Source organism: Saimiri boliviensis, chromosome 5 (genome assembly GCF_048565385.1).
Source record: "Saimiri boliviensis isolate mSaiBol1 chromosome 5, mSaiBol1.pri, whole genome shotgun sequence".
NCBI classification, from domain to species: Eukaryota; Metazoa; Chordata; class Mammalia; order Primates; family Cebidae; genus Saimiri; species Saimiri boliviensis.
Window position 1 is genome coordinate 26,648,991 of NC_133453.1, and position 25,482 is coordinate 26,674,472.

The 25,482-nt window shown below is 33.5% G+C and overlaps 2 protein-coding genes across 2 annotated transcripts in view; both read right to left on the bottom strand.

Annotated features, from left to right (window-relative positions):
- The window catches only part of VWC2L (von Willebrand factor C domain containing 2 like), a 171,294-nt gene extending 161,534 nt beyond the window's left edge, over window positions 1-9,760 (bottom strand). Inside the window, exon 1 of the mRNA XM_003925575.4 lies at window positions 9,369-9,760. Within this exon, the coding sequence (XP_003925624.1) occupies window positions 9,369-9,758 (390 nt within the window). The 5' untranslated portion in view covers window positions 9,759-9,760. The remainder of the gene's footprint in view (window positions 1-9,368) is intronic.
- The window catches only part of LOC101047868 (sperm-associated antigen 16 protein), an 832,481-nt gene continuing 816,749 nt past the window's right edge, over window positions 9,751-25,482 (bottom strand). The window contains exons 7-8 of the mRNA XM_074399064.1: window positions 12,213-13,860; window positions 9,751-9,838 (exon numbers count right to left, since the gene is read on the bottom strand). Of these exons, the coding sequence (XP_074255165.1) occupies window positions 13,685-13,860 (176 nt within the window). The 3' untranslated portion in view covers window positions 9,751-9,838; window positions 12,213-13,684. The remainder of the gene's footprint in view (window positions 9,839-12,212; window positions 13,861-25,482) is intronic.

The following is a 25,482-nucleotide window of genomic DNA, read 5'->3' on the forward strand; positions in this document are numbered from 1 at the left end:
CATACTAATACTGCTTTTGCAAATAATGAGCTGTGCCATTATGGTGTTATCACTAAGTTTCTGTTAGTTTTTTTTTTTTTTTTTAATCATCTTTAAAATAAGGGAGTTGAATGAAATAATTTCAAAGTTCTGTTTCAGATCTAAAATTTTATGGTCAGCGCTCGAAAGTAGAAAGGGCCTAGACTATCAAAAAAGTACCCCACAATGCTTGCGTTTTTACAAACAGAATAATTTATATAGACTCAGATATTGGGAATAAAATCCCATACCAAGATGTAACAATGGTAGTGAAAGATAAATCCTAAAATGAAAAACATTTCAAAATCCCAACCCAATAATGTTTAATTAAAAAAAAAAAACTTTTAAGCTGTGGTAGCTGTTAGCTATAAATTGATATATAATACTATTATCTTCAAAACTATTTATTCTTCATAAGACATATATGGTCTCATTATTGTATCAATTCTGTAGATAGGATAAAACTACACTGAGTTTCGTTCATGGCTATGTGGCATAATAGGGAGAAAATTAAGTGTATGTTTAGTGCATGTTTGTACACTGTAGACAACTTTATGCTGCCATAGAATAATGTCATCTGAAAACTTTCTCAGGAGCTGAAAGATATTTCTTGTCACTTTAGTACTTTATTCACTCTTTCCATGATGTCATTAAATCTTTGCAAAGATGGCTTTATTGTAATATGCTCTATGGCAGGCTAGAGGCGAGGAAATCAACAATGGAAGCGTGTGAGACTGAAATGACTGATGCTAATCAGTAGTGATGATAAAATCCAAAGTACAGATTCTAAAATAAGCCAGTTCCCAATTAATAATGCCTATTGTTTGAGAAAGCAAAGACATTGATCACTTCAAATCTTATTTGTTTCAAATGCTTCCCTAAAAGACAACTAAAAAATATACCAATAGATTTTTCTTGTGCTGTCCTTCATAAAACACACTGCTCGATGTATAAATCAAGCAGTAGGATAACAACGACATAAAAGCAAAAATATGTTCATGGTGATTAAGAAGTAGGAACAAAAGATTTAACTAATCTTAAATTAAGATTTTCTTAAAGTAAGAACACTCTTGCTTCCTCCAGTTTAACATACACACACACACACACACGCATGCCCACACAAAAATTAATGTATGTATGGAGCATTTAAAATCTAGATTATATCGATTATAAATTAATCTGCAAAACTGGCCAAAGATATGTAGGCCTGTGTTATGAATAAAATACAGGAAACAGAAAAAAAGTATGCTTGTTAATATCACCCCATTAACCAGTTCTGTCTTTTGGTAAGGAAAAACAATTAAAAATAGGCAAATTTTTAATATATCCAAAATCTTGCACAGTTGGAGTTAAAATTTGGAAGGGAGACTACCAGGTCATTCTTCTTTTTTTTTTTTTCACCTTCATCTTCTCTCAGTATTGGTGAGTAGGGAGTGGGCAACCATGTCGGTAAAATACTGATAGCTGATCTCAAGTCTGGGGTAGTCACTAACACTGACAAGCTTTGCAAATCTCAGATGTGGCTGCAAATCAACGCCGATCTCCCAGTGTGTACAGGGCACAGAAGCCCAGTCACAAATTTCGGTAGCCATGCTTGTCACACAGTTATCACCATTAACAGCAGAATCTTCCAGTATGAAGGACAGCAATAAATATTGGTAAGTGAGGATGAAAAACTACTCCTATATATAACTAATGAAAGGATTAGCTGATGACCATCAATTCTCCTAAAATGTAAAGCAAGAGACTCGTTCTGACTGCAGATAAGCCGTTTCACTCCTTTGGGAATTAATTTGGAAGCCATTTATTCTTATAATTCTACTCTATTTTAGGAAGTAATATGAAAAGGATAACATTCAGTTATCAATGGAATTTTTAAAAATTAAATTATTTTAAAAATTTGATTTCTTTCCCAGCTTTCAGTACTCCTGTGAGTGCAAAAACCTTTTAGTGTACATCTGTGAATGCAAGAAGTATGCAATGAACACTATACATTTTTAATAAAATTGACTTCTAATTTCTGAAATGAAATTACTCAGAGAGTGTAAAAATTAGGTAAAGGTTCTCTGGCTACATACAAAGATGGGAATTGCCCACCAAGAATATCCCCTTTGAACCCATTCATTCTGCATGCTGAGGCTGAGCCTCAGATAAGCAGCAGTGAAGACTCAGTCACTGTTATTTTGCAGCAACTTGAAAGGAAAAGGCATTCCTTAACTCACTCAAAGCCACTGTAATGGTAAAAGCCACAATGTGCTTTGCAAAACAGAAACTGAATTTTGCAGAGCCAATAATTATGGAATTAATCTTCTCAGCCTCTTGACAAAGATCACCAATTGTCTTTGCTCCATGAAATCATGATGCTTTCTAGTACGTTCTTGGGATAGTATCTAGCACTTTGGAAGGCCAAGGTGGGTGGATTGCCTGAGCTCAGGAGTTCGAAACCAGCCTTGAAGGCAACATGGTGAAACCCCGTTTCTACTAAAATACAAAAAAATTAGATGGGCATGGTGGCTTGTGCCTGTAGTCCCAGCTACTCAGTAGGCTGAGGCAGGAGAATTGCTTGAATCCGGGAGGCAGAGGTTGCAGTGAGCTGAGATCACACCACTGCATTCCAGCCAGGGCAACAGAGTGATATTCCAAAACAAAACAAAACAAAATAAAGCAAAACAAAACAAAACAAAACAAAACAAAAAACAAACAAACAAAAAAAACCCTGGTGATTCCATTACCAATTTGTTGAGAACTTAGAAACCCTCTTTTGGATAAAATTCTTTAAAAACCCCACCTGTATTCTCAAAATCCACTGATTCCTCTATTATTAAAATAAATACAACCTGATACCTCGGAAAGGTATGTACAAAATGGAGTACATATCTTTTTGTACCCTTTTGCTTTGTGTACACATCTTAGTTCCTGTGATTTTCATAGATACTGGTGCAGTGGCAGGTGGATAGCTGGGTAGGGGGCAGTGAATTACCTGTCATTCCCCTCAACTGATATCTCTACAGCCTCTGGTTTTCCATTCTTTCATAAATCGGGTCCTCAGCTCCTAGAACATGCTTGCCTTCAATTTATTTCTCCATATTAGAAAACCAGACAGCAAACGACTTTCCCAAACCTGAATTCAAAAATTCTTCCTACTCAAACATTTTTACAGATTTAATTTTACGATATTGGGCATTAATGGTGGGGCACCTATGAATGAGAGGGTTGAAAAATTTCTCTCTGTGTAAATATATCCATTAAAGGGCAAATCAATTCCAAATCCAAACTGGCATGAACATTTTTTTATGAGTGCGATGATTTGGCAAAATAATCCCACTGCTTAATTTTCTGTCCTTTTTTTAAAAAAAAATTTAATTCTGGGGTACATGTGCAGAACGTGCAGGTTTGTTACATAGGTATACATGTGTATACCTATGCAGCGGTTTGCTGCATCCATGCCCCCGTCATCCACATTAGGCATTCCTCCTAATGTTATCCCTCCCCCAACCCCCTGCTATCCACCCCCCAGCTCCCCATCCCCCCACCCCCCGACAGGTCCTGGTGTGTGATGTTCCCTTCCCTGTGTCCATGTGTTCTCATTGTTCATCACCCACTTATGAGTGAGCATGCGGTGTTTGGTTTTCTGCTCTTCTATCTTTTTTTTTGAAACTGAGTCTCCCTCTATTGTCCAGGCTGGAGTGCAGTGGCATGATCTCTGCTCACTACAGCCTCCGCCTCCTGGGTTCAAGCGATTCTCCTGCCTCAGCCTCCCGAGTAGCTGGGACTATAGGCACCTGCCACCATGCCCCAATAATTTTTGTATTTTTAGTAAAGGCAGGGTTTCACCATGTTGGCCAGGTGGGTCCTCTTTTATTCTCTTGAGATTTAAGTGTTAAGTACAAAATTCAGGGCAAAAACTCGGCATCCTAACACAGCATAAAAACATGCTCATTTTAATGAAAGGAACAACAAACCCATAAGATTTTTAGCTTGAAAAAATATTCACACTGCACCTTTAAAATATGAAATTCAGAGACCTAATCTACTGTCTTTGGCCCATAGTGGGAAAAGCACAAAGGTCAGTGTCAGCAGGGAAGAGCAGATTTTGGGCAAATCCAAATCCTGAATTAGGGATACTGGGAATTGATTGCAGAGAATCACTTTAAAATAAAACAAGCTATGCAAAAGCTGAAAGATTTCTTTCAGCTGCATCTAGTATAACCTTCAGTGTATGACCTAAAACTAAATCAGTATAAATTTTAAAGTTTAAAGAAATAGTCAAAAAGGCTAATTGTAGCAGAATCAGGGTTATAAAAATACTGAGTAAAAAATTTCTTCCTTTGAGAAACTCAGCGTTAAGATAGTTAAGCCTACATTTTCAATAAACTTTTTCTGCTAGAAACTGCTATTATAATTTATTATTTATAAGCTTTATTTCTTAAAAAGTAGGTTCCAGTGTCATATTGCCTGGATGCACATAAAAGAAAGATGAGAGAACCTACTATACAATGACCTTTATCTTAATAAAATATTACCAGAACACTGGAGAATTTAGAGTTTTCAGAAACAGTAGAGAGAAATTCATTTTCAAAGTTTGCATCAGTAAATGAAATAAGAAAACCACAACCTTTATAAATGATATTATTTTTCCTATCAGGTGATATGTGGATCAATTTACATGTGAATTTGGTGATCAGAAAATATTGAAGTGCGACTTATGTTTTGCAACTGCATAGAGTAAGACAGTACAGCTAAAACACCAGGTAGTCATTGCGAAGCTGGGATGGAGACAGAATCCAAGACAAGCCTTGGTTAGGAAGGGGTTGAGAGGGGAAGAAAGTAAAGGCAGGAGGAAAATAGGCACTCCTATCATAAGAGAGTAACGTGTGCCATCTTAACTGCCCAAAGACCATTTTTTTGTCAGCTCTCAGTGCTTCTTCAACTAATTTAAATGAAGAGATCAACACATAAACAGAAACTAAATCATTTTAAAGAGGTTTCAACTTCTTTATCCTGTAAGTTCAATTATAATTTGACCTGATATGCTATTCATCCAAAAATGTATGGAATGCCTGTTACGTAGCTCATATGGTGTTGGGAATAGAGGGGCAAAAGAAGAAAGCAGTGTCCCTAGCCTCAAAGAGTTCAATGACTAATGGAAGAGACAAATGTTTTCACATTATATTATTTCACATTATATTTTATATAATTTAATATCATTATGGTGTGATATATTGCATTATTGCTGTGGGATAGAGCAGTAAAAGTGGTGAGGAGCTTAGATTCTGCAGCCAAGCTGCCTGGCTTGGAGTCCTACTTTTTCCTCTTTCCAGCTGTGTGGTCTTGGACAAGTTACTTACACTCTGCTGCTTCAGTTTTCTTATCTGTAAAACAGTGCTAATAAAAGTATAATTCTCACAGTGTTATTACAAAATAAAATGTGTTATAATATACATAAAGCTCTTCGCAGTATCAGACAACAATTACTGTTCTTGATGATGTGAACCACAGGCTGTGGGAACAATGGGAGAGGAGTGATACAGTGTGGGAAATAAGAGGTAGGACAGACAGAAAGGGGTTTCCAGTTGAAATGAGATTTAAATGGAGCCTTGAAGTGGTCTAGTAGGATTTAAACAGGGGAGTAATGTTGTTCCATACTGTGGAACAGCAGTGCAAACACGCAGGGAAGAAAAGTCGCCAAGAGTAGGAAGAATCTGGAGAGGTCGATGAGTACAATCTAGATTATAGCAGGGGAATTAGATTTTGCCCTGAAAACTGTCCTGAATGTCTTTGTCCTTGTGTATCTCATTCTTTTTTCTTTGTTTTCTTTTTCTTTTTTTTTAACAGACTTCTTTCCTTCACCATTAGTTTCCCTTTACTTCAATTCTGTGCTTGGATGTAGGACATTCTTTTTTATTTATGTATAACTAGGTCATCTCTGTGCACAACAATCTGCATTTTATTTCCTGTTATTCTTAAGATGAATCTAGATATATGGCCCAGTATTCAAGGCCCTTCCATCCACTGTCCACCATTACATATCTGAATTTACTTCTTATTAGGATAGCATTTTAGTAATTATCTAGCTTCCAATTATTCCCATCTCCCTCCTCTTTGCAGGTTGTATTTATTCCAGTCTCTGATTTTGCTCTTGCAGTTTCCTCTTTGGAATTTAAATCTTCCCAGATCAGTTTCAAGTACTTCTTGAAGAACAGGCAACTCTACAGAGTGTATAGGGTGAGCATCCTGAAGAAAAATCTCTTGCTTAACCAAGCCTTATACCACGTTGATAAGCTCCTGACACCACAATCTCTTGGGAGTTATATTGGGTCTTCATAATAATATACTTAATTTTCAACTGCTTTTCCCCCCTTCTCTCTTCACATTGATCATGTCTTTCTTGTGAGCAGAAATTTTGGCTTCTAGATATCCTACGTTCGAATATAAGTATCTCTGTAGTACCTTATCTCTTGAACAGCCTGATAAATTCTTATTGGGTAAAATATTATTTCACATTATATTTTATATAATTTAATATCATTATAGTGTGATATACTGAGTAAGAGATATTGAGAAAGTATCTCTGTAGTACCTTATCTATTGAACAGCCTGATAAATTCTTATTGGGTAAAATATTATTTCACATTATATTTTGGGTAAAATATTATTTTACCCAATTCTTACTGGGTACTACAGAGATACTCAATATATATACATCTATATCTATATCTATATCTATATCTATCTCAATACAGCTTCCATAATAACATATCAACATTATATAAAAGTTTTATCCATCTTTCATAATTAATTACTTGTTCCTTGCAAGCTGAGTTGGAAGAGAATCAAGATGACAGATCATGGCTAATATTTACTTAAGATTATATGGTTCATATGGATAAGTAGAGCATTTTAAAAAGGTATTAGAATTCTTCATTTGAAAGTCTTTTAAAGTTTAACTTTCATTATAATATGTAGGCAAATCCATAGAGGAATTTAGAATTTAGAGTAAATCCCTGGATATTAAAGTTAAGAAGGAGAGGACAACCATTTATTTAATACCTAATGTGTACCCATCATCACAAGGTTAGTGACTTCACAGAAATTATATTGTATTAAGTATTCCAACCTCTCCTCCTAAGGAAAGTGATTATTACAATGGCTATTTATAGTCAGTATCACTGTGGTTTCCAAAAGTTTAAGAACTCCATTAAAAAACTTATATCCAATTGATGAATTTGGGATTTGAATCCAGGTCTCTGACCTTAGTGACAGAGTGCTTTGAGAGATTACATAGTATTGTTAGAATGGGAGCATTTAGATATTAAAGTAAATAATTTGACAATTTTGGATAAGTAATTGAAACTTTCTTGGTTTCAGTTTCTCATTCTTATACATTTGCCCTAGACAGTCTCTAAAGCTCTTTATGACTCCAAATTCTTGTAAAAAAAAAAAAAGGGTGATATCTGTCATTTTTAAAATCACATCAAAAAATTTATGACACAAAAAGTCAGGTGAAAAACTGCATATTAATGGATCATATATTAGGAAAGATTGTTAGGGATTAATTAGATTACAGTAGGGTTATAACTAGAATGGGTACAGAAATTATTAACTTTTTCTTTAAATATCTCTGTATTGTTTGACATGGTAACATAGTTATTACCTTTGTACTGAACTAAATCTAATAAATAGAGCCAAAATGATAGTATTTTAATAGTGAGTTACGTTAATTAGACAATCTCTTTTTTCTTTATTAAATACAGATTACCAAATTATATAAATCTCAGAAACTTCCATTTTTATTTTTTCTAGTTATGAAATGCTGATCCTACGATACCTTTTTGTATTCTACTCTAGATATAAATGCATGTTAGAAAAGGGTGATACGACTCCAGAACCATGTCTAGAATCAAATGTGTTGAGTACTCGTACTTACTTCCATTAAGGTGAAATTAAAAATAGGTAATTCCAAAGTATATACAACATTTTAGAGATCATAAAACTATTAATAAATGTACTATTTGCTCAACTATTATTTGGTGTCAACAATGATAATTTTACTAGACTCTCATGGTTTTAATTCTTAATTTTGTGTAATAAAATAATACACGAAAGACAAAAGTCAAGAATAACATGACTAAGGAAGTTGAATGTCATAATTATAATTACAATTTCCCTTATGTTCTAAGGAATCTAGTTTAAATAATTGGGTATTCTTGGGTAAATTAGAATTGGCTTGAACCCACAACCTGGAATGAACCAAATACAGTTAACTACAAATACCCAGTTTGCTCTAATGATGATCAGTTGAAACTTTTTTTTCTACGTACTGATTTCTGGCACCATTTGACTCTTGAGGAGAGAGAAGTTGGACCAGTGCTAATAATGGAAATGTCTTCTCTCATGCATAGACACCCACAGTACAAACTAGCTATATCTTCTTTTTCCTCTAACGTCTGAGCATCTTGTTACAGAACGTGGTTAGATGAAATGGGAACATTTTATATGAAGCTATCAGTATGACAGACACTCCAAGGCACAAACTGCCATTACATTTAAGATGGACATTTTTCATGTATTCATACCTTCAGGGTTCAGATCAGGCTTATAGGATATCCCAATTAAAACTAGCCATTGGAGAAAAGAAAGTCCAGTAAGAGATAAAAATGAACTCCAAGCTACTTTGAAAAGATGACACAAGCATAAAAGAAAAACTAAAAAATACCATATAGGCTGAAAAAGATTACAGTCTTTTTTACTACTCTTTACATGGATTGTGATAAAAATTCAGTTATCTGTGGAATCCAGTAAGTAAAAAATCTTGCGGGCAGAGAACAGAATGAGGATCTTGCTTGACAACAAGAAGGCCAAGTGTGTTTTCTTAATATGAAGACCACAGATAAGAAGTGTGTCCCTGCAGCTTTTCCACACAATAAACACATAATTCTAGACTGTATTGTTAAATGACTTCAAATTAGGCTAAGAAGTAACACACACACAAAACACAATTTAAAAATGAATTTAAGAGACACATATACTAATCACGAAATTGTTTCCCCCAGAAAACATATTTTGTAATAATAGAGAAGAAATGTTTAAGGGCAAAAATAAAAGGTGTTAGGCATACCCCAAATACTTCTGGGTAAAAAAAAGGTTATTGTGAAACTTAACAAATATGATCAACAAACCAACTGGCCATTTGTTGACCATGGTACTACTTATGCTAATTAGAATCAACTTGTTGTAATTTAAAGGGAAATTAAAAAGTACATTTTTCCAATTCTGGCTTTAATGTAGCAATTTACTAAGCACATGGTATGAAAAGTTAATATTCAATAAATATGGAGGGTAACGCATACCTTAAATTCCTCCAAGATTTTGTAATTTTTCCCGTGATATTCACAGAAGTTTTTTACTTCTTTGCACTCAGGACAGCATCCATTGTGTTCCACTTTAGTACATTTTGGGTGAATTTTAGGGCATTCTGGTTGGTCGCAAACAGGTCCATCTAGAGCACAGACACACGGACAGTTGGAATGCCCGGGGAAAAATCGTTCTCCCAGCTTGTATACAAAACCGCTGTCATCGACACACCCTTTCCCTCGGTAGTCATCAAAGATCAGATTGTCATTACTGGAGATCTGGTCACCTTCATCAGCAGGGTAGTCTTCATGACTGATAGCAGCAGAGGTGACCAATCCAGGGATGACCAACAGAAGTATGCAAGCTTCATGAATATGAAGAGCCATCCCCCTCTTCAAAGACTTCTGGATGTGCTCCTAATATTAAATATACTCAGCTCCTTCCATGGGAATACAAGAGGGGTAGGCTGAAAATAAATGTTTAAAAAGAATAATTTGACATATATAAAGTGAAGATAGATTCATTTAAGTCCATGCTCTTAAACTGTTTGTTTGGGATAGATTTGAAGACACCAAGACCTCAAATAGACTAAGTTCATGCAACCATCTATGCCTTACTGTGAAGTTTGGAGAGTTGATACTTGGCAATATATGCATTAAAATTTGTCCTTTTTGATTATTTTATGTGGGAACCTTCAGCGTGAATTTTCCTTCTGAATTTCAAACATCTGGCTTTGTCAAAATTGCAAAGAAATGGTTTTACTGAGCCCCAAAAGGTGATTACAAGGAGTAACTTACAAATAGCTCAAGAATATTTGAACTCACATTTTCTGTTATTCTTTAAACTGGACTAGTCAGTGATGGAACATATGTTATAATTATCTGTATCAACTCAAGAGATTAGTGAGAAAAAATCTAATTCTAAAAGAAAAAGAATAAACCAGCAGTTGACTGTAAATTATAATTAGGTTGGAGCTACTATAGAGGATTTCTTATTTATGCCCATAATTGGAGAACAATGATGGTATCAACATTAGTTGCCTGTTTCAGTGAACATGAACCTGGATTTTTGAGATATAGTTAATAACAAAAACAGCATGACTATTCCATAGCGATCAAGAGACAGAAAACTTGAAATAATGAAATAAAATAATACAAGAGAAAATTTGAAATAATAAGATAAAATAATACAAGAGAATTCCATGTGCTTAAAAGAAATTGTTAAAAACAAATGTATTTATATTCTTGTCCACATTATTTTACATAGGAAGTAAGCTCCTAGTGGGCAGGAGAGATCTATCTATAAATTTATTTCACAGTAACTTAAATACTAATAGATATGTAGTATTATTTAAACATTTCAATATAATATAGTTACAATTTATGAGATCTTAAAAACATAACTCTTGAAATGTCAAAAATATTTGCATGTAGGCAATGTGCACAAAGATGTCAGCTTAAAACTGTTTATGGAAGTTGCTTAAAACAGTAATTCATGTTAACCATTCATAGAAAATATGCCTTATTAATTTTGTGACACTGACTCTTGTAAACTCCACTTAGTACTGGTACTTGATGTGAAGTGTTGGGAGTGGGCTCCTATTTAATATTTAGAATGACTAACTCACACAGAGGCTCTGGGGAAACTGACTTCAGGGAGTAATAAATAAGGAAATTTGTTGTCAATAGCTTATTTGTTTATTTAAATGTGATTGGCTTCATGCCAATATCACTAAGATTGTATATAGGATGTTTTCAGGTCAGTTACAAATGTTATCCATTGGTTTATCTTCAGATTATATTAAGAGCAATGAAAACCATCTCTGTTCACTTTAACATATACAGATAATAATTTAAAATAAGATAAAGATGATATTAGGAAACTTCATAAACTCTTATATTACATTTGCATTTTAAGGTAGATGTGCAAATTCTAGTAATAGTAAAATGGAAGGTAGTATGCCCTCTTTTCAGAGAAAGCTGATATTAGAATTCCTCTGATATCCTCTGATATTAGAATTCCCTTTGGGTAGGCAATAATAAAGCAGATGATTTCTTATAAAATATGTCAAAAATAATGAGTCATGACAGAACAAGAAAATGCAAACCTATAATTCTACTTGATAATCTGGAAGCTCCCTTTGACAAAGCATTTTTTCTCTCTCAAATTACTACAGAGATAACAAACATAACAGAAGCTTCTGAAAAAGCATAAATATAATTTACTAATTAAAGCAAGCATTTATACATCACATATTTACAAAGTTTACCTTAGAGGAAAAGAAAGCTACTGTGCTTCCTTATAATATTTCAGCAGTATCTGTCAGTACATGCAAGATAAGCCATATAAAATACACATACGATTCTGTTTCAAAGGGACATAGACAGAAAATGATCTCTTTGTAAGCCACAGGTAGGCATTAATGTGTTAGGTTATGGTAAATGTAAACTTAGAGGTAAAAATAGGAATGTAATATCTACTTTATATAAACATTAAATATGTTTTTATTATATGAAATATATCTTAAAATCTGCATGGTAAAAAACAAGCTATTATTTTCAATATAACAAAGTTCTTAGGCTATTTTTTTAAAAGCCTTCTTCATAATTGAGCTGCCCTAGTACAATTTAAGACACTATTTATTTAAGAGAAGAAACATTGGAGACATCAAATATAATGTGTATCTGAAGATGTTTAATAAGAAAGCAAACACTGCTAAACTGAGGATCACTTCCCATCTCAACTTTCCCCCCCTCCCCATATTGCTACATATGATTTAAAATGACTGCATCTATTTCTTTGAGAAAACAAATATAACTCATGTCATAAGATACACTTACCTAATCACTCTGGAGGTTAATGGTGGAGGTAGGGGTCACAGCCCAAAATGAACTAAAAGGTCAGGTATGTTTTAGAAAAGCAGTTCTTCTTTAATTACCCAAAGAATACATTTTTAGGCATGAATTAAAGGCAATCCATTCTCTCTACCTCCCATTTCAAAACACCGTAAAGAAGCAGTCTCCCGCCCTTCCAGAAAGAAACACAGCAGACACACATAAGAAATTTGCTTTGGACCGGTCTTCAGAATTCAAAGCAAGAAGCAATGCTGGTCCTGTAGAAATCCAGACCCCAGTAGCAGAATCATGTTGAACTTATTTTTAGCATTTTCTTAGATCCTTTTATGAAATTTCGCGGCTGATTACGCCTCCTCCACACATGAGTTCACTTACACAGTGTTTGCTACGGCAGTAGAGGTGATTTGGCTAGGCTCTGAGGATCACAAACAGCAACAGCATGCTGTAGCTTAAAGCCCACTCCGCTGGCAATACCATCACCATCGTCCACAATATGTTGCTTGAATCCCCTCTTACACGCCGGAAAATACTAACTGTGGACGTGAAGGAAAGGAGCAACTTTAGCTGGGTTTCTGCATCACTGAGAGCAGTTTGCAGATTGCTGATTTGGAGCTCATTCTGCCGGCAGCCGGGAATTCCTCAGCACCACGGACAGCGCCAACAACTGGCTTCTGAGCCCAGCTCTGTCGAAATCCCCGAGCTGCTTTAGACAAGGCTAGAGTGCTCTCCAAGCAGTCGCACTTTATACAGCGGATGCGTGCATCAGGAGGGGTAAAGGCATTCTATGTGCGAGATACTTATTTGCATTGAAATTACAAATAATTTTTTTTTTCTAAAAAATTGTAATTATACCTAACGCATTCTTGGATGGGCTGCAGAGATGAAAGTTCCAGGAGACGCTTGCATTTAGACTTAAGCCATCTGCAGTCCCTGATTATTATTAATAGATAAAGCATAATCATTGTCAAAGAATCTGTAAAAACGTATGCTCGTCGATTCTATTTGACCCTTTGGTAGCAGAAAGACTTGCCTGGTGCTGCATGATTAAACTTCAGGTCTTCCTTCAGCTTGGATCTGATTTTAAAAGAAAAAAAAGTAGCCAGGTTTTCCTGCAGTTTGTTCTCTAACATTAAAAATCAATCTCCTGTAATTCATCTAGTCTGTCATTAGGCGTCATTGTAAAGCTGTTTCTTTCAAAACCCCTAGCAAAGATGCCGTGTCTCTAAATTCTGATCAAAACGAGAGAGAAAAAAGCCCCCGACACAAATGAGTGAGCATAAAGTTATTTTTTTATTAGTAACAGTATGAGCACTAAAATATATGTCCAAAGCACGTTTTAAAGCAAACTGTAAATGTTACCTGCTGGCACATTTAACCAGTTATTTACTGGTTTGGGACTACAGGAGGCATTTTCAAGCCTTAAAGGGAATACCCTCCGCAGCAGGATATGCTGACGGTCAAGACCACGTTTGAACTGTGCCGTCGGAGCCTCCAGAAAACAGAATCTCCCCGTCGTGAGAAAACACAACCGTGTGCGCCTCTCTTTCGTGGCCCAGCAATTTGTGAATCTGCCCAGATTTAAGATCTAGCAGATGGATAACGCCATTGCCACTTGCCTGAGCTAAAACTCGACCTGAGAGAGACAGAGAAGAGAGAGAGAATGAATCAAAGTTTTATTTCAAGTGTTCGCAGTTTATAAGCAAAGAAGCATTCTATTTTCTTTCAATTATAATTGTGTTAGATGTCAGTTATTAAATAAGAAGTAGCTCCCATAGGTATAAGAAATAAATTGAGTCAAAATCAAGACACATCTATCATTAGATTATAACATTTTTGAATTGGGACATAAAGCCTAATGCTCTATCTCCTTTACATGGAGAGTTCCTCAAATGTCCTACTATTCTTTTTTATTTGTGATTAATAAAGTATTTTGAGGAGATGATTTTGAAAGCAACTATGCAAAGCAACTTTCTTTTTCAAATAAATTATATGTTTAAAAGTTTTAAAAGGCATAGATTTCAAAATTTATGGAAAACATATATCTGTATCTATATGGATAATTTGTATTTTAAAATTTGTATTCTTCTTTAAACTTACTTTTTATAATTATGTTAGTCATTACTTGCAACTTAATATACATCCCTGCTTTAAAAGTTGTGATACTCATGAACTCAACAATTTTTTTTTTTTTTGTAGCTGAAGTGGAAATAAATACTTCCATTTAAAAAGGACTTGGGAGGTTTTACTGTCACTTAGAATTCAAATTTTGTTATTTTTTTTCTAAAAAAAATACAGCACAGGATATTTGCATAATTTTTGTGCCATATGTTTTATAGTGACTCATTTCCTCAAAGTGAAAACAAATCAGGGATCCAATTTTAATTAATATTTTTATTAAGGAAGTCCAGTAACAAACTATCATGGGACTTGGAGGTAAGTAAAAGCAATAGAATGTGTTTACGTAAGCTCAGTACTTAGTGTAAATAGGTATGACATTAATACTATCCAAGGGATGAATCATACTAAGAAGGCATATCATTGTTCCAGTAATAACATTTAAAATGTATTAAACTCTTTAAATGTGATAGATATTTAGTGCTTGATATGGATAATTCCATATGATCCTTACAACAATTTAATGATAATAGTATTAACTCCTCTATGTAGGTGAAGAAACAGAGGCTTAGAAAGGCGAACTAGTGACACCCTAGGTATGGAAGGAGCTAGCATTTAATCACAGCGCTTCGAATCCAGAGCCTGGATTTTTAAGCCATTATGTTTTCCACAGCCAGCATAGCATTGTTATCAATGATGCCTTCTTGACAGATTTTAGGTAAGTGATATATTGTGAAAGTAGCATTGGTCCATTTTATAATAAGAATTCTAGAATGATATCACCATAAAAGCTAGAGTGTAATATTTAATCACAAATCTTACCCCCAATCATCATGAATACCTCTAAAACAGAGAAAAGTTATAAAAGTAAAGCTAACCATGATAAATACAGCCTATTTGTAAAGCTTTATAACTACTGGGCTTCTTCATCTAGAACAAAGCCTGACACAGCAAAGATTCTTAGGATGGATTAGAGTGTCCAAAGAAGCAGATGTGAATATTTATTATAAACCCTCTTCCACTAAGTCTTTGCTGACAGAGGTATTACATATGGATTTCACTTCCAACCTCACTCTATAGGCGGTTGCTGTTTGTGACTTTCCCAAGAATCAAATAACTTTTTTTCTTATAGTTTTTATACAACAGCTTAAAGGGGGTAAATATTCTTTTCTATTTCTGAAACCAGACAACACCAAACAGAACCAAGTTCATAAAGAAAAAGAAAAATATTTAGCTTTAAATCATTATTCAAATCTGTAAAAATCACAATTGGAAATATTTATGAAGGCTCTGATAATTTCTGAAAGTTTGTTTAATAAAATACAGAAAATGATAGTATTGGAACCTAATGTTAATTCAACAGTACCATGCCTCAGGTGTTTCAAAAATTTGTTTTCTCGAGGAGAGCTCTGAGTCAGCAAATTTATTATGAGGTTTTTCAGGTTTACCTGAACTCATTTTCAGAAGATTGCAAGACTGAGTATGTATCATAACTAATAGCTAAAATGAGTATAAATTTATAAGCATGTTCAACTTCATTTAAAGTATATTGGATTATTACACGGCATATAATGTGTGACTTTAAAATTAGTTTTGCTGTGAACAGGAATGCTAACCTCTTTCTAAGTTAGAAAATGTTCAAAATTACTTACCAGGTGGGTCAATTACTATATTAGTACTTTAGTATCCAGTTGGTGTGAGAGAGAAGAGGTACTCTCAGAAACAAAAACAAAAATACCACAATGTCATTACTGGTAGCATCTCTACAAAGTGGAACATTTGTAGAGAAAGTGTTTATGGAGACGTGAATGGGTATCTTTTTAAATCTCCTGGTCATTGGCAATGAGAAACAAACTACACTACAAATCACTTGTCATCTGAATGTTAGGGTCTTAATGATAAAGTTAGGGATAATAGAAGATTTAACTGTATCAGAACTTGGTCAATGGAATGAAAATATGGCAGAAAAACAATTTTTAATAGTGTCATGAGAATCTATGTGAAACCTGAACTAATAATGTCCACGTTAAAGTAAATCTGTCTCCTTAAAAATGTAAAATTAAAATAAATTATAATTTATTTTTACTTTAAAATTTTAATTAAAATATTTAAAACAGAATATTGTCTTGTAACATAATTTCTGAACAGATTATTAAAAATGTTATTTAGCATAGTGCTTTAACAAGAATAATTAAAAAATTTATAAATGCACATATTCCATAAAAAAATCACATGAATTATATTTATGAATAAAAACAGAGTAGAATAGTTTACCAGCAGTTTAAAGATAAAAGTGGTCAAAATTGATTCATAAAGTTGTTTTAAAATAAAATACAGATAAATGTTTAAACATCTGTTATGTAAAAAATGTATTGCTTTTTTTCTTTTGTTAACATTCAGTCTGTAAGAATGTCCAAACTTTTCACAGGCTGGAAAGAAACAGTCTAGGGAGAGGACTGATTTAATTTTGTAACTGCTATTCTTTTATATAAATAACTCAGTATATATCATTAGTGAATGATTATGACTCGTCATTCATATGTCTTAAAAGTGTGATCAATACTTATTTTTATCTGCCAAGACTTTAGAATATTTTCATGTTTCATAGATCAATACCTTTTCATTGACCAATAGGACTCAATGAGGAACATATGTTGCTGTCCCTTTTACACTATTAGATGAATTTGACAACTCCTTTTGGCTTTGAAGAAAAGGATTACATTTCTCCTAACCTCAAAGCGTTGCTCTGCTATTAATTGATCCAATCAAATTTATAAATTAGAGGATCTCTCAAATTTAGTTCCAAATAAATTTGTAACTTTCTTAACACAACATCGTTCCTTTATATGCTGCATTTATTTTAAGAAACAGTTTCACTAATATTTTAGTAAAATTGAATAACAATTTCAACTGAATTTGGTGAAAAAAAAACTTGAATATTTGAATATACTTACCAATTTAAGCATTACTAACAATGGAATCCCTTAAAGAAGTTTATAGGATTAATTAATCCATACAAATCAAGTGGTAAAATTTTATCTGGGTATAAAAATCACTTTAGATAAACTAACATAATTTGTAAACTCTTATTCTCATGCTAATAAAATGTGTAATATTAACACTTTTTCAAGCTATAAATTTTGAAAGTTTTGTTTTCATTAATTTTTATTAAATTTTTAATTAATTTTAGAAACGTGAGAAGTGAAATTCATTTTGACAGTGTACACCTAGAAGAGCCAGAAGTTATCTTAAACCTGTCAATACTTATTTTCTTCTCATGAAGCCAAATTCTCCTTAAGGTTGAGATGCATGCTGCTTATTATTGCAATATTTTTTACAGTCATGGCACTTGACATATCAGTGCTTAATACATGCTTGTTGCATGAAGAGTCATAGTGTGTTATAAGTAGGAGCACAAAAACCTTTATGACATTTTTAAATAGAGAGGGTTTGAGCCCATTTCTTTGTCATCCAGACTTACTGGAATGAGTTGATAGTAACAATCATTTATTAAATATCTAGAGCTTTCTTTTGTACATCATGTTTTTTACTCAACCCTGTGATGTAGATATTTTCTCTGAGACAATGAAGAGGGAGACTCACAGAAGATTGAATTGGGATTTTTTTTTTTTTTTTTTTTTTGAGACAGAGTTTCACTCTTGTTGCCCAGGCTTGATCTCAGCTCACTGCAACCTCTGCCTCCTGGGTTTAACTGACTCTCCTGCTTTAGCTTCCCAAATAGCTGGGATTACAGGTGCGCATTACCACGCCGAACTAATTTTTTGTATTTTTAGTAGAAATGGGGTTTCACCATGTTGACCAGTCTGGTCTCAAACTTCCAACCTCAGGTAATCCAAACACCTTGACCTCTCAAATGCTGGGATTACAGGCATGAGCCAACTTGCCCAGCCCTGAATTAGGATTTGATTCGAACACTTTATTACTAAAAAAGTCTTGCTTCATTTACTGGCTTTAGAATTTCTTTCATAAATTAAGATTTAGGGCCAACTGGGTTTATGCCTGTAATCTCAATGCTTTGAGAAGCCCAGGCTGGAGAATCACTTGAGGCCAAAAATTTGAGGCCAGCTTGGGCAACATAGTGAGAATCCATCTCTGCAAAAAAATTTGAAAGAAAATTAGCCAGGCATGGTGACATGCATCTGTGGTCCTAGCTACTCTAGAGGCTGAGACAGAAGGATTGCTTGAGCCCAGTTCAAGGCTGCAGTGAGCTATTCCCACCACTACTCTCTATTCTGGGAGGTAGAGCAAGTCCCTGTCTGTAAAATAATAATATTATGATGATAATAATAAAATAAACAAAAAAGACTCAGATGAGTATCACACTTTGGATCTTCTTTATGAATATCACTGAACTCCCTAGTTGCATAAGCTCTTAAATTTAATGCTCATGTTAATCTCATAATTGTTTTATTCAATGTTGATTCTACTACTTTGTGAAACTCTGAAACTAAAACATTCATGTTCTTGCAAAAGTCACTATTTATATATATCCACTAATCCCTAACTACATACATTATAATGCATATATCATATGTACTAAAAATTATACCCAGTAACTGAAAACACTCATTTTACAACCCTTCTTATTTCTCCAGCCAAATTATTACCCTGGTTCTCCCATTTCTGTTATAACTACTAATTACCTTTGTTTTATAGACTCCAAACTGTAATAAAATTCATTTCTTACTTTGCCTCCCTCTCCATCTTCAATCCAAGTACTAGCCATTCTTTTTTAAACCAATTTTTTATAATCCAGCCCAGCCATTTATTAGTATTTCCAACTGTTATGTCCACAGTATTAAGATCCTTATTGTGAGATGCTAGAAACACTGAAATAATTCTCAAAATGATCTTTGCCTACATGTATTAATTCCTGAGTCATTTATTCAGTAATGTTACTCTCATCCTAAAACGCCATAGATATAAACAGAACAATAAAAGCAGCAGCAGCAGCAACAAAGAGGCCCTTTACATCTTTGACATTTTCAGGTTTGGTTTGTTTTAGATCCAACCATCTTATGTTACAACTCAACTGAAGTGACTTGGCCAAGGTGGGAAACTGTATTTGAGACAGTGCAGATCTGGCTGCAATCAGATCTTTGGCTCCTAAATCGGTGCCTTTTTTTTTTTTTTTTTTTTTTTTTTTTCACTATTTCTTTCAAACATTGAATAATGTCCAAGTATTTTAGCATGGCTTTTAAGGTCTCTAAACTCTGATACAAATATCTGAACTTGCTAACTCAAGTACACTCTTTTTTTTTTTTTTTTTTAGGTTTTTTTTTTTTAATTGCATTTTAGGTTTTGGGGTACATGTGATGAACATGCAAGATTGTTGCATAGGTACACACATGGCAGTGTGGTTTGCTGCCTTCCGTCCCCTCACCTGTATCTGTCATTTCTCCCCATGCTATCTCTTCCCACCTCCCCACCCCCCCGCCCCTCCCCCATTTCCCCCCAACGGACCCCAGTGTGTAGTGCTCCCCTCCCTGTGTCCATGTGTTCTCATTGTTCAACACCCGCCTATCTTAACATAAACCCTATGCTCTCCATCAAACCATTTGCCGTCATTCTTGAATATATTTTTCACTTCCCTACCTTTGGATTGTTGCTTCTGTAATTCCTTATAGTTGAATACTTTTCCTAGCTGTATCCATGGTCCCCAACCATTACCTCCAAACAAAAGTCAACCTATCTATTAAATCCTAGTTCAAAATGATTTTCTTCACCAAGTTGGTACAGGGGATCCGTGGTAGAAGATCTGCCTTTTCTGAGCACTTACTTTATTTCATTCATACCATTCATGTGATAATAAGATGTCACAAATTCTAGTTAATTATGTATTGGTCTTACATTCTTAACTTTGTAATTACTCAGGAACAGGGGCCATGCCATATATTTTTGCATTCCTCCGGGGTAGCAAAGAGGCTGTGATAGTCAATATCAGTGGATAATAGAAGCAGCTTTCACATAACTATTTTTAGTGCTTGTTATTTGCCAAGCACTGTTCTAAGTCCTTTACCTGCATTACCTCATTTTATCCTTTAATAATCCTATGGGGTAGGTAAGCTGCCCTTACTAAAATGCCACAAAACCGAGAGATGGATCTATCAAAGCAACTCTTGAATGTGCCATTCCAGTTTCTAGTTTGAATCTGTGTTCATCTCTAGGAATACATTTAAATTGATTTGTATGTAAGTAAAAGAAATATTTCAAAAATTTTATATTCATGTCACCCTAGTGGCATCTATTGATTCCAAGAATCAGTAGATTGTACAACTAGTTTCATGGAAATAAGTGAGAAACCTAGGAAGGCTGCCTTATTCTTTTAGAGTTTCAGGAGACCATCCAATGTACCCAGTACCATGCATTATAGCAACCATGACACACATGTAGCTATTGAGCATGTGAAATGTGGTTAGTACAATTTGGAATGTGCTGTAATTATAAAATGCTCACCACGTTTCAAATGAAGAAAGAATGTAAAATAGGCTATTAATAATTTTTATATAGATTACATGTTGATGTTATACCCTTTGAGATATTTTATAGATTTTAACATATATTTTATGTGTATCTAATTAACAAATATAAGTATTCATATATAAACAAAAATATATAAACATATCAAGTTTACCTATTCTTTAAAAATGTAGCTACTAGAAAATTTAAAATTATCAACATATTATCATAGTATATCACATATAACATTATATTTCTATTAGAAAATACTAGCATATACCTTGCTTTACAGAGGAGGGAAATGAGGGTTAGAGAGAAAAGCAGCTTCTCCAAGGCCGCACAGCTTGTAAGTGGTAGAATGCAGATTTGAGGTCTGTATGACTACAAAGCTCATGCTCTTATCCTTTATGATATGCTCTGATGAAGTTTTTTTTTTTTTTTTTTTAATTGGCTCCATGCCATCTGTTCCACGTTGATTAAGCTGCCGTTACTAAAATGCAACATGACTGAGAGATGGATCTATCAAAGCATCTCTTGAGGGTGCCACTCCAGTTTCCAGTTTTCTATGCTTATCTCTAGGGATACACTTAAATTAATTTGTACATAAGTAAAAGAAATATTTCAAAAATTTTATATTCATGTTCACCCTAGTGGCATATATTGATTCCAAGAATCTGATTGTACAACTAGTTTCCTGAGAATAAGTGAGAAATTTAGGCAGTCTGCCTTATTCTTTTAGAGTTTCAGGAGACCAACCAACATACCCAGTGCCTTAGTGAGCAGAAAAAATACTTCCATATCTTTAGGTTAGCATTTTATATTAAGATGTTATTAAAAAATTGTCATGTCATTTTTGATGTAGGGGAAACAAACCAGACTATATTTTCTTTCCAATGCTTATGCTTTCCAAACTGACAAACATCTCCTTAGTCTCACCCCAATAATGTTTTGAATACAGTGAACATATTTTATTCAATTCTTTACACTTATTATTTCTGAAAAGAGAAATAGTTCCTGTTTTGCTGAAATATTTCAACTTAAGAATTATGAAAAGACAAAATTAATTGGATAGATTGGTAAAGTAAAATTATCTAAGGTAGAAAGGGTTATTGGACCTCAGTTATCATTATGAAAATTCCTATTCTCTGAAATTCCAAGTAGAAATCACTGAGAGGCATGAAACTTTTGAATAAATCCAAGTTTGAAGAAGATACTGGTTTAGGAACACTTACTGTGATGGTATATTAGCTGGCTAAATTACATCATTTTGTAATGGAACACCCTATGTTATTTATTAAATCATGTTGACAGAAATACTTGATTTTTTGTTAGAGGAATAATTCACAACAAAGTTAATGTATCAAGAGTTAAGAGTTGCATTTCCTCGGGGGACTCTTTAATGAATCAAATAAAATTTCCCAAGTGAGCCATCAGTTATCAGGTGCTGTTAGTTAAGGTAACTGTGGATATATAAATTGGCTGGGTTAAATAGTCATTTTTTAATGAGAATTATTAAATGTATCTATCAAAACTTAAAATTTCTTTGGAAAATTCAGAATATCTATTTTTCTTATTATTCTACATCTGAACTCTGAACACATACACTAGCAAAAAGGTTACAAAATTCACTTATAGTTTTGAACATGTTACATTTTTCACCAATATACTTTTCCAGCAATATTATGAGTCAGCAATTGACTAAAACTATGCACTTTTCTATTGTTTATGTAATCAGTAATAGTGTCATTCTAGATTAGAGGCATGTGTCTGCCTGAATGAAATTTTGTTATAAGAAATAGATGCAAACTCAAACCTTTAAGTTTATTATCAATAATAAAATTGTGAATGAAATACATCATTACATTTCTTATTAAAACAACTTCAGTAATTTCTCATGATTATTCATTCTTTGATTAAATTTGGAGCAGTAGGTTTTCCCAAAGAAACAAAAATATCCATTTTATATATTATTCAACTAAGTCACATATACAGATTATAAGAAGTTTATTACAAATATACAAGAATAGAGACAAAAATAATTGTGTGCCATATATGAAATAACATATCAGAGAGGGAAGAGAAACTTTAATCAATAAGGAAATGATTTTTATACGCATCAGAACTGATTTGGAGCAATTCTCTCAATCAATATAGATAGGCAGAAATGCTTCTGAGCATTTATTACCTGTGGAGAGTGTTATTGATTAATTTTATTGATTTTTTGAATGCATGTGGAGAGGCATCTGTTGTTTCTTTAAAAGATGCCTCAAAATGAAAAGTATCAAGAAACTACTTAAGTTTTGAGGATTTGCATTAATGGCTCAACCAGGGTCATTACTCAGAATTTCAGAAACACCACTGAAAGAGATGTGAAATGTGATTTAGTTTACTTTGCACCTTACTGGTGATCAATGCATTTTAGAAAAAAAACTATTACTTTTCTAAGTGCTAGTAACAATTTAAAAACTTTTCTAGTATTTTTACTATGTATATGAATGCTAAAGGATCCTAACTTTTCTTTTGTGAGCAAAGATTAGTTGATGTCAAAGTGTAAAGAGCATGAAACAAATGCATTTTAAATTTCTCTTGGTAGACGTTCATGTCTGAAAAATGATAACAGAAGAAAGGGAAGTCTTCGGTATCATACTTCAGAGCTTTAGTCAACAAATTTGTTTACCTTAGAATACATAATATTTAATGGATATAAAACACGTGAAAGTTGAAGACAATCTACCATTATGTGGACTTGGTATGGAATTTACTGATTAAGCAAGTGAGTTTTATTGCACAAAGCCTGTTTTAGAAGCTTGCCGTAAACAGTTTTAAACAGATATAAGTTGCCCCTCTCTGTTTGTGAGAGTGTTGGTTTCATGTCCTTCCCAACCCACAGATACCAAACTCTTTGGATGCTCAAGTCTGTTCTATAAAATGGTGTAGTATTTGCATATAACCTATACATATCCTCCTGGGTACTTTAAATCAGTTCTAGATTACTTATAATACATAATACAATGTAAATACAATGTAAATAGTTATATTTTATAATATTTTTATTGTACCATTATTATTATTATTATTAATATTTTCATTCTGTGATTGGTTGAATCTGTGATTAGGAAATCTACAGCTACATGGGGCCAACTGTAATCTTTTTCTGTCTTTAATGTGAAACCCATGTCTTTCTTAGGGAGATAGTTCTTTGTTTCTCTGGAAATTCCTGAACTATAGCACAGGATTAAATAAAAAAAAATTAGGTCTACCTTGCTAGGAACAGAACTTTTGGCCTTATTGTGTGTAGTTTTAAAAATATTTTCCCCCTGAAAAATATTTTCCCTCCTATTAGGAGAGCAGGAATGATGATCTTGAACAGGTGCTTCCTACATGAACTACGTTCTGAATATTACAGAAATCCCTTGTGAAATGCACCTAAAGTCCTAAAAATGTTCTAACTAATTAATTATTGAATCTATTTAAAATATCAACAGCCACCTGCTTTCATTAAGAAATCCTTGCAGACCTGTTTCCTAACTTGGTCTTCACCTATACAGCTGATCAGTGTTGAAATAATATTTACTCAGAGACCCCATACATCTGGAGCTTTGCAAACATTTCAGAAAAGCTTTTGCTGATGACAAAAGAAATGCAAGTTCCAGTTCAGTTCTGAGGATTCAATAAGCTATCACAAAACATAGTTTATAGCAAACCAGAGACGGTGATCTATTCTTCTCCACTGTTTAGAAATAGGCAAAGGAACCGAAGGCTTTTATTTGATATAATAAAATGAATTTAAAAATTAATCATTTTTATCTTATTTTAAAGTAATAAAACCACCCTTAATATTGCTCAGATTTTACTACTCAAACCGTAAATACATTTTAAGACTTTAAAAGTCAGAGTTATAATATTTTGAAAGTTTTTCTCTTAATGTACATTGGTGTCAGAACTAATTCATTATATAGGAATCCCTTTTCTTGAATGTGGAGGTTTGTCTGCAGGGAAAACCACTGTCAGATTCTGTTAGTTAATGTTCAGGTGGTGAATTGTTAATAATTACATCCTAATTTTAGAATTTCATCCTTTTCTACTTCAGGGCAACATCGTTAGGTGAAAGGGGCTAAGTGATAAGTCAGCATCACTACACCATTAATAGTTATAGTAAAAAAGGAGTTGAAAATATGTGATAAAATCATTATAATTGAAATGGATACCCTCCTCACAAGAGGAAAATAATGGCTGGAATATCAAATGTGAAGGTCTTGTATGAACTGGGAATGGTTAAATTAATTAGTTTAAATGTAGCATAATCTGATGATTAAAAAATATTAAACTCTCTGAAATCATAGAGAAATTACCTGTAAATTTTAAATATGTCACTATTACCTGATTAAGACCCACAGACCTAATAACTAATGGAGGTTTCCTTTTAAATAATTTGAAGTGGTTGATAATAAAATTTGTAACAACTAGCTTACAATTATTATCTTTTCCCCAAATATTTTACATCTGTTGTATTATGTAATCCTTACAATCAAATACAAAAGCAGCATTATTAAATTTTCATTTTACAGGGAATTATACTGAATCATAGAGACATGAAAGGCCTCCTTTAAGATAGCAGAGCTAGGAGTTGAACAAGGATGCCAACCAAGTACATCTATAC